We start from the raw sequence: 14,988 nt of genomic DNA, 5'->3' as shown, positions 1-14,988 counted from the left end.
CACCATTATATCGAGGAATAAAAGGCTATTTCGTTTAAGCGACATTTCGCTTAATACGCGACATTTATTTTTGTAATTAAAGTTCCGTTTTATTTCGTATTATGTAGTATCAACAGTTCGATGTTTTTAATCGAACTTCAATTATGTTTACGCCATTCAAATAGCTTGAGAAGTTTTTTTTCATGATATTTTATCCCAATTTTAAACTTGAAATGGCTTTCTTGTCAAGTTGCAAAAATGTGGCTTAAACCAAATAGCCTTTCACCCCTCGATATGACTTTTAATACATTTATGCACTCCAAGTGCATAAATGGGTCGACGATCTCTGTTAAAGTATTATATACTTAATTATTACATTACAATAGTTTAACTCTGCGAAAATATTATAATACTTAAGATAAATTTGCGTCATTACTGGTGGTAGGACGTATTGTGAGTCCGCGCGGGTAAGTACCACCGCCCTGCTTATTTCAGCCTGCTTTACAGTAATGCGTTTCGGTTTGAAGGGTTGGGTAGCCGTTGTAACTATACTGACTTGACTGTACTGATTGTAACTCTTGCTTTGGTGGATGGACGAACTCAAGGCCCACCTGGTGTTAAATGATTACCGGGGCCCATAGACATATACAAAGTAAATGCTGTCACCCACCTTGAGACATAAGTTCTAAGGTCTCAGTTTTTGCAGTCCAACGACTGCCACACCTTTCGAACTGAAGCGCATTACTGCTTCACGGCAGTAATTGATAGGGGGGTGGTGGTACCTACTCGTGCGGACTCACATAACGTCCTATAACCTGTAATTTTTGATTGATCCTTTAATGGCCTTAGCCCACTCAGTTTCTCGCCGGATCTTCTCAATGGGTCGCGTTTCCGATCCGGTGGTAGATTCTGCGAAGCACTGCTCTTGCTAGGGCCAGTGTTAGCAACACTCCGGTGTGAGCTTACCTACACGTCAAGGGGAAGCTGAAATAAATAAAAATGGCCTTTTATATCAACCATAAGAAACGATGCGAGCTTGTGCTATGTTAGGACGACACCACAGCCAAAAGATTATTCAAATATTTCCTACAAACATAAAAGCAATAATGACTTATAAAAAAAAATAGTTCTGAGAATTATAATTACCGTGTCGGTCTTTTTTCTGTTTACGGCAGAAGACTGACTGACATTCAAGTGTCAAATTTAATTGCCAATGTCAAAATTTAGTTGAATAAAAAAGCTTTGTTTATTTTTGTGATTTTGAATTATTATGGAACAAAAATAATTATTTTTTTTCGCGTTCGTATTACGAACGACGGTGACGAATCCGCAGCATGTTAAAAAGTACAATTTAAAAACGATATTTAAGAAATTAAAAGTAAATTAATATTAGTTTTCCAAAAAAAAAAAACCAAAACAACCTATTAAATAAATTCCTGTCCCAACTAGATTAGATAATGCTCTACTTTCATTTTAATTCGTAACACACATTAATATTGCTATAACTACGTAATAAAACTGCACACGAAAATGTTTGAGTCCACCGTCGGACCGGTACCAGATGCCGCCAACATTTATTTCGGTAATACATCAAATATGTTTGTACGTTTCGTTCGTATCAATTAAAATGGCAACAAAACATAACGACCGGAATGTAAGCTAATATTGGGTTATGAGCGGCTCAGAGATCTGCCTAAAGAACGAGCGAGCAGCGTTTAAAAGAACGCGTGTGCCTTTAAATAAATTGTTTTCAATAAACTGTGTGTAACGTGACATTCATCCATAACTCTACATATTTGATTGAGCCAACATTTACCTTAGTTTCACATGTTGTCTTTGTCTGAAAATATATTTTGAATATTTTAAGCATAATAATGACAATCAAACTTAACAGTATGACAACTTAGGTAAGAATAGAAGGAAGAAAAACAAATTATAACAATAACACAATAAATACCGAGAACCCGAACTCCAGATGTAAACTATGTGAGGAATGAATGCTTAAAATCTTCTGAATTATACATATACCTTCATATAAAAGTGTTGTGTTGAAATATTACATATTCGTTCGTGATTTGTATCCCGCTACTGTGACTTGAAATCAAGTGTAAAACAATGTTTATTTTCTTAGATATTTATTATATATATTTAAGAGTGTTTAAGTGTTTACGCTTTCGAGATGTCTTCAACGAGATTTAATATCTTTTACTTGACTGAAAACCTTTGATATTTCGAGATGTTGAGAAAAATAACATTAATAATAGAATTAATGTCATATTTTTTACAGTGTTTTAATGAAATTATTGTTACTGTAGCAGTTACATATAAAGGAACAGTTAGTGTTATTCGAATAATAATTTCGAACTGAGATTCAATTTAACGCGGTCTCTCTCTGCTTGCACCACAACGCATTCCGCCTCGGTCGGTATTGTTCTGCGCGCACTTGTACATCTCGGTACAGGTTTAGAACCGATCAAAACAAACTTTATTGTGAATTAACCGGTTGTAAACCCGATAGAAACCGTTTGTTTAACACAACAATAGTTCTGTGCTAAGTCGCTCTACACTGAACACGTTAATACCGTTCTTTTGTTGAAACATAATGCGTTCATAAATTATGTTTACATGTAGGTTATAAACATAATCATTATAGAATATTCAAGAATGTTTTATTATACAATTGGGCCTTCACGGCCGCTTTTAAATCGTCGTAATTTTATGAGCGATTTGGATAGTATTTTTTCATTATTGAAATGAAAAGTAGTTCAGGGCAAATCCCACTGAGTTTATCGCGGGATCTTGTCAGTGGGTCGCGATTCCGATCCGGTGGTAGATTCTGCGAAGCTCTGCTCTTGCTAAGGCTAGTGTTAGATAATTCTCTCAGGTTGAGGCCGTGAGCTTATCTACCGGAGCTTAGCTAGGGGGAAAAAAGCGGTGCTAGCCTTTCTCAAAATTTCACGTGAAAAAAAAAACAGGAGTTCATTTCCGAGCGCATTCATTACGAGGTCACATTCATTAACTATTGAAAATAAACTAATACATGAGCCTAGTTGACAAAGCTATTTACGGAATTGTCAGGACGCAATCCGAAACTGTAGTTTTTGGAAACGTTGTGTAAACTGCGAAGAACGTATACAACAAATTCATAAATTTAATTGAATTAAATTCTTGACTAAAACTTAAAATGAATCAACGTGAATTCTTCATGTTGTAACTGTTGCATGTGATTTAGTTGTTCGAGATCATCAGGGTTTCTTTTATTGAATTTCAGCTCCGAGCACTAATTTCCTTTTATTTAGAAATATTTAAATGCGGCCGTCTTTGCCGACCATTTTTTTTTACTTATCAGATTGTCATGAAACTTACATCGTAGAATCACCCGCTAGAACAATCAGTTTAAATTTCCCAAAACTTTCATCAAAATCTATCCCGCCGAATCGGAGTCTATAAGGACATTGCAGATGTGTATAGGCTCCGGTAACCACTTAAGATCAAATGGACCATGAGCTCGTCCACCCAATCAAGCAATAAAATAATAAAACAAATAAAAAAAGTTAGTAGAATTAGTTTTTCGTTTTTGCACAAGAAGGGGCGCGGTAGGCGAGTAATGGCGACGTCTTGTAAAATGCACCACCACCCGAACTAATGACCACGACCACTCTGCCAAGAGTGCAAACGATTGAGATGAAGAAAAATTCGTTTTATTGCCCGACATTTATTGATACTTTGTAGATTCACTATAGTTTTTTGAAATCTCTATTTAAACTTCTGTTCTATCCGAATTTCATAGTTAAAGGTTACGAAAGATCCGATAAAACGATGCGCTCATTAGCTTTTATTGTTTTTAAGGGCGTCGTTAAAAGCAAATTGGAGAAGAAACGTTGTAATAAAAGCATACGTTAATTCAGTAGTCGTTCTGAAGGTTAGAACTCCGACGAATAATAGTTATGTTATTTGATGTGTTTTTTAAACTCGCTCTTGAAGGAGAACGATGTAACTATCTTTATTACCATCGAAAACAGCCATATTTTTTTTCATTTATAATGTACAAGAACATCTCTATATCTATATCTATACTTAATATTATAAAGAGGAAAGATTTGTTTGTTTGTTTGTTTCGAATAGGCTCCGAAACTACTGGACCGATTTGAAAAATTCTTTTTCCATTAGAAGCCGACATTGTCCCTGATGAACATAGGCTACTTTTTTTTATTATTTTTTTATTTTATTTTTTGGTTTCATGTGTGTTTTAATGTTTCCGAAGCGAAGCGAGGGCGGGTCGCTAGTCTATAATATATTTACACTCAAAGTTATTTGTAGATTATTACGTGCGCTGAATTAGTATAATTTGGTTCGCCTTTATTTCATTTGACAAATACCATTGAAAACAAATATTATTTTTGAAAAATGCACTAAAAATTATTATCAAATGGTTAATAGTAGAGGAAGAGTATATTCCCAATGTTTCGCCATCTCTTTCACACGCTCGCGTCGAAATGTGAGCACGAAGTTGTGTAATTTTAATAAATTTTCGTTATGTACGTAAAATTCAATTCACAGTGATCTTATTGTGTAAAATTACGAAAGCCAACGCCAATTCTAAGCCTGCTTAGCTCTGATAGAGTACACTAGATTGGGGGGAATCGGGACGCTTTCCAATTCCAACACAAATTTTCAGCGGTTTTTCTTAGTGTAATACCAATAAAAATTAGATTAAAATGGTTCCGGAGGCTTAAATTTTCATATACGATGCATTATTATACATAGTTCATTGAAAAATATACACAAAAACTTAAAAAACTAGCTTGACCTGATCCACCTAGGCTTTTGGGTTGGATTAAGTCACGTGTGGGGACAATAAAGTTTTTCGATAGGGCTGACACTGTTTAGTTGTTTGATAGGTACTTTAGGTAATTAACTTTTTAACATCTTTAATCAGCTACAAAACTCTGATGACTAAATTAAACTGTTTAATCTTCATAAACACTAAATAAAAGTCCTTTTCAATTGAACAAATTTAAATCTCACAAAAGCCTTATGACAACCCAGATTTGTCCCTATTCTACCCCTAGTCCCTATTCCCCCCAATCTACGGTAGTGAAACCTTTGAATTGGATTGAGAAAAAAGGATATCGTTTTCAGACAATGGACGAAAGAACCCGGTCGCCGTCTGGCAATGACCACCGGAACGGCAGGCGGCACCAGCAAACGAACGGCTCGCCTCGGGCCGACTCCGCGTCCGATGTCTACGTCACTAGCGCCGCCTACAGACCTCCTTCGGAAATCAGGTAGATGACTTTTTCCCTTACGCGCACTGATATGTACCACTACAAAGAGACAGCCGTTATCCTATATAATTGACACTTAAAAGTTAAAACCCATCTCTCAAGGCGAGAAGCGACATTCGCAGTGACGACCCTGCGTAATGGTAACCAGGCGCAACATAATCAAATTCACCCGTCTATGTAATGAAAAGTATAAATTCTATATTCGAACACCCAGGCTCAAAAACTACCCTCATCTATAATTAAAGTGATGGACAGCCCTATTCAATTACGAAATAAATTACACCCGTGCCAGTCCCTGAAACAGCTGTTATAAGATGTGCTTAGGCTGAGTGAGCTGACACGCAAATAGAGACTCTACCGTTAGCCACTGTCGTACCACGCGCAAGGGGAAGTGTTCTACCTATCTAAGTATTTAAAAATATTGTAGTTATCAATCTAAGCGTCTAACATTTCAACTTGCTTATCTCTCTCGTTCTCTTGGCGTCGATAATCCTCAATGCTGAGGATTGTGGCCTCGTTTAATAGCTTTCTCGTGGATTATCCTGCGCCGGCCCTGCCTATCCTCAGCTGTGTAGATGCCATCGTAGACTGAAATACGTTATAGTGCTGAGCCGCATCGATTATAGCAAAGTACCATATATACCTTGCTTATAAGCGTAGATTTATATGGTAATTTGCTACTCTAAGTCCTTCCCTTCGTCCTTGTACAGCTCATACGGGCATTAACAAAATGTTCAAGGGCAACACGGAGCTCTTTTGCCATACGCCACTCGCGCTTTAGATTTCCGGTAATTTGCTTAATTGCTGTGGGCTTTAAATATAGTAATTGAGTAACCACGCTCTTTATTGCTGTTTATAGTAGACGAGATGACTATCTACTCGGTCATGAGTTGTCCAGATAGCCATATCGATTGTTCTTGGAACTTATCATGTCCGATTTGAAGCGTGAAATGTCTTGGAATTGATATCTCATTTTCAACGTCATGATTCTTTTGGCACTAAAGTAATTATGTAGGTAGATTTCTCTCTTCGATCTTCTCACTAAGGCGCCGGAGTATCTAGTAGACTCTGGGAAAGACGAATCCGAAGATAATGAGTATAAATCTATTCCTAACAGACCTCAAATACTGAAACATACATTACCAAACAAAAGAAGGCAAAATAAAAAAGATGTGTGGTGTCGTGGGACACCGGATAAGAACGAAGTTCCTTATTATAAAAATATTAATTTAAAGTTATATTCGAGGTATAAAGTAAATAATTATTCGGGTATACATTTTTATCAAGATTTTTTTATTGATAAAAATAAAAATAAAACTACTTTACAAAGTTATCAACTTTATTTTATTCACAATGATTTATAAAAACTATATATGTAATAAAAAAATATGTTATTTTTTGTACGTTATTACAAAGTTAAGTCGTACACTATGTGCATTACTAATAAAAATCTTACGTTACGGACGTTTTTCCCCGGTTAGGGTACCCCTCCGCAAGGTCTCATAAGAAACTTCGTTCCAACTAGGCAATCTAGGCGCTTCATAACAGAAATCGAAATAATTACTTCAGTGCGCCGCGTAGGGCATCGGTGACCTAAATAGCAGTCAACGTGTTAAGACGCCAAAAAAGTAACAAGATCGGCTGACGTCAACATGATACTGCTAACTCTCTCTCTTCCCAGCTATTTATCCCACATGATGGTGGGGTCAGCTTTCCTCACTTTACTCCTCCACTTCGCTCTGTCTTCGATATCCTCGTCAGCAACATTGCATTCTCTTTTGTCGTTCAGCACTGCGTCCTTCCACCTTGTCTTGAGTCTACTTCTAGGTCTTCGACCGGGGAGGTCGACCAGTTGCCAAATTTCCGACGTAGTCAGGTGGCTTCCTTTTTATGTGACCATACCATCTCAGACTTCTCTCCTGCATCTTGTCGGCGATGTCCTGTACACCGAGGCTTCCACGCACGTACTCGTTGCGGATTTTATCGAGCCTAGTCACGCCGCACATCCACCTCAGCATCTTCATTTCAGCAACTTGAATGATATGCCCGCCTATTTCCGCCGTAAAGCAGTAATGCGTTTCGGTTCGAAGGGTGGGGTAGCCGTTGTAACTATACTGAGATCTTAGAACTTATATCTCGAGGTGGGTGGCGCATTTATGTTGTAGATGTCTATGGGCTCCAGTAACCACTTAACACCAGGTGGGCTGTGAGCTCGTCCATCCATCTAAGCAATAAAAAATAAAATAATAATAATAATATGCACGTTCCTTTTGGTTGCCGCCCATGTTTCGCTGCCATACATAAGAACATGCCTTATTATGGTCTTATAAGTCTTATAGATCATACGCACGATACTGCTAACGAACCTTTGAATTTGACGTAATAAAGGAAAAAAGTCTTCGTATTAAGCCAATAAATGAACCATGCTCGCGCATAATTGGCTCCGGTGAATCGTCTGTACAATAGTTCGCGCTGCATACCGTTGCGGCATTGTATGCACATTTCATGGTAGGTATCCGCATTACGGCGCGCCCTAATGCACGTAATTGGGATTCGACTCGATTGAACACGTGAGCCGTGCGGTGGATTTTAGTGAATGAATTACTTCGGACGTTGCAGACGAGCGTCGAACAGTTCGTATAACTTGAGTGTTTCAATAAAAAATAATGCGATCCTAATGCATAAGCGTTTTCCAGTAAATGTATGCCTCGAAAGAAAAAAATAAAGAAAACCTTTAATTATTAGCATGAGTATATAATCTCCGCTAAGCATTTAACACCAGGTGTGCCGTGAGCTTGTTCACCCATCTAAGCATTACAAATATGAGAGGAAAACGTATTCTCCCGTGTCTGAGTGTAATGTTTCAAAACACAAGTAGATATTTGTTTTATTAATTTCCTACTTCGTTCGAAAAACTGAATTTGAATTAAATTGCACAGATCTTTTATGCATATAAAATGCAAATAATTGTTTTTAGAACAATCAAATTTTACTAAGAATTTTCAAACTCGGTAAATGCTTTGATTTTTTTTTGTGTGGGTTACATGACAAAAGTTGATTCAATCATCAAAAATCATTAAAGAAAGATCGTAAACAAAAAATAAATAACAACAATAATAACTTTCTCAAATTTCGTAATAAAACAAATATAATTTTCTAAGTAATCGAATCATATAAGACGTTTCGGTTTTGATGAATTTTAAGACGCAAAAAAAGTCTAGTATCTAATAGTGGTATATCATTCGAAATTAAAATCTAAAACGCTAGTCTGCACATCCCACTAATAGATCTAAACCGCGTGCATTGAACGAATAGTTTAATGGAAAATTACATTGTAATACACAAACAGATGCACCGTTGTACTGTAAATGCATTCAGTACTCTATAATGCACTGCTAAAAATGGGCACATTTAGCGAGTATTAATCATTATCATCGTCGTGAGTAGAACAGCATACAGCTGAATTGATGGCGAGCTCTTTTTTTTCATTTGCCAATTCTCTGGTAGCCTAAGGGGTTATTCCAGCTACACGCGGACGAGTAGGCTAGCTCACAGGATCAACGTAAGAGAATTTGCTAACACCAACCTTAGTAAAAAAGCAGTGCTTCGCAGAATCTATCACCGGATCTGTTTTGCGACCCACTGAGAAGATCCCACGAGAAACTCAGTGGGCTGTGTCTATCGGTTAGTTCGCTTGTCGAGACGCTGAGCGGTGCTTGAAGAGCCTAAAGGCGCCGAGAGTGGATCCGGGGGAACCGACAAGACATGTTTCTGGCGACTTCGGCTTCGCGATGCCCCGTCGCCTGATTCGAATATGGAATGGCTTAAGTCGCACCTGAACAAAGCCAATGTTAACGGCCCGAGAAGAACATTTTTTAAAACATTATTACAAAAGAAAAAAACATAACAAAATTTGAGTCTTAACTTTGCAACAACTTGACTGTGCCCAATTTATTGCTGATGGCCATGGCTATTTATTAATAGATTAATATTCAACTAAAGCGACCAAACCATAGAAATTCTCGGGCAGTTGTTAGCAAACCCCACCCCTCCTGGCTGAGCCTTTGCTCGCCCACCTGTCCTGGTGAAACTGGAAAGGCCACCAGTAATAACTCATTCATAAAAAAACCATAGAAATAATTAATTGCTTTGTAAATTATAAAATACGCAATCAAAACTGTATTTTATCAGACACTTTCATACAAAATTTCGATTCGTTAATGGCATTTTCGACTAAGCTTTAATTTAAAAAAATTATTGCTTAGATGGGTGGACGAGCTCACAGCCCACCTGGTGTTAAGTGGTTACTGGAGCCCATAAACATCTATAACGTAAATGCGCCACTCACCTTGAGATATAAGTTCTAAGGTCTCAGTATAGTTACGACGGCTGCCCCACCCTTCAAACCGAACGCATTACTGCTTCACGGCAGAAATAGGCAGGGTGGTGGTACCTTCCCGTACGGACTCACAAGAGGTTTTACCACCAGTAAATTATCTCAGAGAAATAAATATATACTTAGGTACTTCCTTGTTCTTAGTAATCGTAATACAAAGAAACCTAAGTATATACCTACACAACGCAGAGTAATAAAATAAAGACTAACAGTAGTGTAATCGAGGCGAAGTAGCTACGTCCAGTCTATTGTCAGTTTGCGAGTTTGTATTGTCTTGTTCACCATTTTATTGCGCTTACAATGTTGTTTCTAATTATAGTATTTGCAGTGTACCTTCTGATTTATGGTACCTAATCTATATTTGTAACTGTTTAATTAACTTTTAATAACGTAAGCACGACGCGTTCTTTGATCTACTACTTGATAGAAATACATTATTTTGTTTTTTATTTCAATACAGCGTGCTTGTTTAGAGCGAGTTTTTTAACGTTCTCGATAGCGTAAAAGTTAACTCAAGTTTTTATGAAGTTGGAACTTTTGCCTACGTTCGCCGCTAGGTACGCTCCAACTGCATACAAATTTGAGTTAACTTTTACGCTATCGAGAGTATCTACAGTCGGCATCGCGGCGCCATTTTGAGAAGACGGCACGACATGAGAACCCTCTCATCGCGGCCGCTGGAAACTACATACCCGACCCAGTAGACCGAATGGTAAACCGTCGACGTTGCCCAAAGCACGTCATTACGGATCCTCCTGATCCATTAACGGTGCTTTTAGGCACCACAAGCACCGGTCACCATCCTCGTCGAACCCGTCGCTTGCGACAAAGGGCTCGATGAGCGAATTAACCCACAGACACAGCCCACTGAGTTTCTCGCCGGATCTTCTCAGTGGGTCGCGTTTCCGATCCGGTGGTAGATTCTGCGAAGCACTGCTCTTGCTAGGGTCAGTGTTAGCAACTCTCCGGTTTGAGCCCCGTGAGCTCACCTACAAACGTTAGGACGAAGCTGAAATAGCCTCTCAACGCTATCAGCACAGGTAATAAAAAAAAAAAGCTATCAAGAACGTTAAAAAGCTTGCTCTAAGCACACAGATCTGTACACCACGTCTATTATTGTACGGTCTATTGTTTTGAGCTAGTACGTACTTTTTTGTCTACCTCTCTGCTGGTAGCCTCGAGGTGCTATTCTAGGTTCGCCTTGATTTGTTGGCTCACGGGGCTCAGCCTGGGAGACGATAATAACTGCTGAACCTACCACCAAATCGGAATCGCAACTAAATTCTTCCTCACGAATGGCTTCCACGATGAAGGATTACACTACGCAGTAAAAATCAAACACGCCAAAAAATACGTTACCTATCACTGGTAGTAAGGCGGTTTGTTTGAGCTTGCACGGATAGGTACAACCACCACCCTGCCTATTTTCGCCGTGAACAAAATTAGCCGTATACAATTGAGACAAACCTCAAGTCTCGAAGTAACCACTTAACACCAGATGGGCCGTGAGCTCATTCATCCATCTGCCATAAAAAGTAAAGGAAGCCATCATCCATTAAAGGTAATTTTCAATGCTTAAGGTATTAAAAACTATTTGGTAGCTCAATTCGGAAGCATGACCGTATTGTCTCCTTTGAAGCAGCCGAGCCGACACTTCGTTTGGACCGCAATTACGTGACTCAATCGACGTGTTTTAGATTTTTTTTTTCTCCCAAAATTACAAAAAGTCGCTTATATTTTGGAAATGGAAACAGCTTTATCGGTTAAACTGAGAGTTACTTAGTTACGACGCTTTGGAATGCATTTCAATTAAATTAAAAAAATTGATAGTCAGTCTGTTTCCAATTTGTACCTTTACCGTTTTTTTTTTTTCTAAATCCCCGCTCCCAGATTATCTAAGGATGCTTCTCTTTAAATCAAGCAGTTATTGCTTGTAGGGTTGTGTTCTAATTCGTGTTATAAACGTTTGACTTTTTACTGTTGGTAGGACCCCTTGTGAGTCCGCACGGGTAGGTACCACCACCCTGCCTATTTCTGCAGTGAAGCAGTAATGCGTTTCGGTTTGAAGGGTGAGACAGCCGTTGTAACTATACTGAGACCTTAGAGCTTATATCTCAAGGTGTGTGGCGCATTTACGTTGTAGATGTCTACGGGCTCCAGTAACCACTTAACACCAGATGGGCTGTGAGCTCGTCCAAACATCTAGGCAATAAAAATAAAAAAAAATAAAACTTGTTGCCAATTGAATTTAAAATTTAAACTACTCTATCTTTATAGATCATTTTTAACACGCTTTTATTAGCTGGGTATGTCTGTATATAATATGTAATGGAAGCTTTGAACGTAATTTCCACAGACTTCAAGAATTCCGATTAAATTAAAAATTTTCACACGCATCAAGAGCCAATGACAATGCACTAATTTTAAACCTTTGTCTAATACCCCGACCAGTTTCAACAGAGTAAAAAAAGGTTTAAATTGTTAGTTCGGTTTGCCATATAAGCATGTTTTTTTTAGATTTTAAACTACCTATATTATTGTTGCTAGGACCAGTATACGAACTCACGATACAACTTGTTTTTGAGAGATCACCGTAGACTTGAGATCGAAGTTCAAATTGTAGTTTATCCTAGCCTCCAAAGAACTTGCAGCTTTCTGCAGAAGCCCACAATGTAAGATTAAGGGAAGATGGGAATAAACACAACCGAAGCTCTAATATCAGCATCTTCTCAATTTCCGGCTTAAAGTTGGAGGGCTGGGCAGCCGTTGTACTATTAAAAGTGAGACCCTTGAACACATGTCTCAAGGTGAGAGGCGGCATTTACGTTACGTTTATGTCTATGGGCTCCGGTAACCACTTAACACCAGGTGAGCCTTGAGCTTGTCCACCCATTCAACCAAAAAACAACCTAAAGCTGTTTTCAGACTACGCTATAATATAATAGCATAATATAGTATATAGCTCATAGCACAACAACATTATTTTTCGAGTTTGACACATCGATTCAAACTTCTAATTTTCAATAAGTCACATCTACTGGTACCAGAAAAATGTACATTGTGTTCTATGAGACTATTTAAAATGAATTTATCTATATATTAATACGTGAAGCAAAAACTTTGTATCCCTTTTTACGAAAATTGCGCGGACGGAGGAGTATGAAATTTTCCACACTTATAGAGAATATAGAGAAGAAGTGCACAAAGCTAATTTTTTTTTTAAATATGCATAAAAGATACATGAAATCAATAAAGAAAACATTACACACACTACATACCATGTATTTGACGCACACAAGCATGCATACTACTTATTGTCAAACTTTTGTTCTTGACGTCTGTTGTCAAATTGAGAATAGATTAAATATTGTTTGTCTTTGTTAATCTTTTTTATAGTGTAGTGTTGGCGAAATTTGTGATTATAAAAGTATAAAATACAATCATAATAGTGTACAAACTTACAATTCCAATTATAGTCGAATTTCGACTACTGCGGGACCTCTAGTCTTGTTTATTTGACAGGAGTATTCGAAACTGGCTGAGTTTTTTTTTATTAGTACCAAAAAATAACACGACTTCAAATTGTAAATCTTCAACCGCGTTCACAGTGCGTAAACAGTCAAGAAAATACTTAAAGGATTTCGAATAGGCTTTTTATGCTGTTCAGATTGTATTTTGACATCGGACATAAAAGTGTTTGTTCGCCACACAAAGAGCACGGGCCTCGTTAAAGCAATCCTTGGAAGGCTTAATCCGACGTTCTGAAGATGCCAGCGTGACTCTTCTTACTTGATTGAAACATTTATTTGGAAGAGTGATAAATAAACCAAGAGAAAGTTTTATACCTACCGCGACCACCTTCGTTATTACTATTATATTTTTTGTGACTATTTATCTTTGTGATACGTTGTTGAATTGTTGAAAGATTGTTTAAGTCGCTTTTTGAGAGGCGACGGATGTATTTTCGCATGATGAAATCTTGGGGATCTTGGTTTTGAAGCTAACAGAAATAAAGGACTTAAGGCTTTGCTTTGTAGGTACCGTATCTAAATAAAAAGTTTTATTTTAGTAAGGTTCTTTGAATAGCGTGGGTAGACCTCCCACAAGACATAATAATAATAAAAAATAATCGTGTAATAAAAATCAAACCCACAAAAATTATAATATAATTTGCGTAATAACTGGCGTTAGGACCTCTTGTGAGGTCACGGGTAGGTACCACCACCCTGTCTATTTCTGCCGTGAAGCAGTAATGCGTTTCGGTTTGCTGGATGGGGGCAGCCGCTGTAACTATACTTGAGACCTTAGAACTTATATCTCAAGGTGGGTAGCGCATTTACGTTGTAGATGTATATGGGCTCCAGTATACCACTTAACACCAGGTGGGCTGTGAGCTCATCCACCCATCTAAGAAAAAAAGAAAAAAACAATTTAATTCCAAACCTAATCTCTCGATTCTGGACCATTATACCGGATCTGCTTCTCACAAAAATAGTTTTACGGGTATTCGTGTGTAGTTATTTTAAATATTTGTCTTAGGGCCTCGATCTCTGGACGTTAATTTTAAGATAAATTATTTTGAAAATAAATCTCATGATTCAATCTGATAACTTTGATACTATGGTACATGATACCTGCTATATAATATAATTCGTAATTTAATGTAGTTTGTTTTTTGAGATCATATCTTGTCTCTAACGTCGAGATTATTCTCTTTTGATATATTGTCCGACCGCTGAAAGAACTTGTACACGATCGTACAGAAACTGTATCTTTGAATGCGTTCAATACGGTTTTTCATTGTTTATTTTCCCTAACAATTAAAATATACATACATACATACATACATAAAAATATTAACAAAAACAAATCGTAATTTCACCTAAAAAAAATGTGAGCCGTCACGGGACGCCTGGCAGATGTGAAGCATCGACATTATTTTGTAAAAGTAATATGCAGAAAAGAACAGATTGTGATAGGAACTAAATATGTCATAATGATAAAATAAAATATTACGAAAAAATAATTTGTTTTCAAGTAAAACACAGGTTATGCGTACTCTAGTAAACAACACTGTATACACTACTGAGTATACACTAGCTCAGTGTAGCGAGAGAGATGGCTTAACGCCGGATCGAGTGGGAGAGAATCGCACAGTCGATTGCGCATGGCGACGCGTCGCCACGGCACGCGTCGCCACGGCATGCGTCGCCACGCCAGAAATCGGTTTTACGTGCGGCTATAGATGTTTCACATCAAAAACTTTGAATTGTAGGTACGTTTGTGCTTAAATTAAGTAAAATCTGAACAATAGCAATTACATGA

The 14,988-nt window shown here is 37.7% G+C and overlaps 1 protein-coding gene across 1 annotated transcript in view; it reads left to right on the top strand.

Moving 5' to 3' along the window:
• Nucleotides 1–14,988, top strand: part of LOC114242199 (uncharacterized) — a 128,501-nt gene that overhangs the window by 106,759 nt on the left and 6,754 nt on the right. Inside the window, exon 4 of the mRNA XM_089730856.1 lies at nucleotides 5,122–5,267. Within this exon, the coding sequence (XP_089586982.1) occupies nucleotides 5,122–5,267 (146 nt within the window). The remainder of the gene's footprint in view (nucleotides 1–5,121; nucleotides 5,268–14,988) is intronic.

This window comes from Bombyx mandarina, chromosome 11 (assembly GCF_030267445.1).
Source record: "Bombyx mandarina strain Sakado chromosome 11, ASM3026744v2".
Classification (NCBI taxonomy): Eukaryota; Metazoa; Arthropoda; class Insecta; order Lepidoptera; family Bombycidae; genus Bombyx; species Bombyx mandarina.
This window is presented reverse-complemented; position numbering and strand designations above follow the sequence as displayed.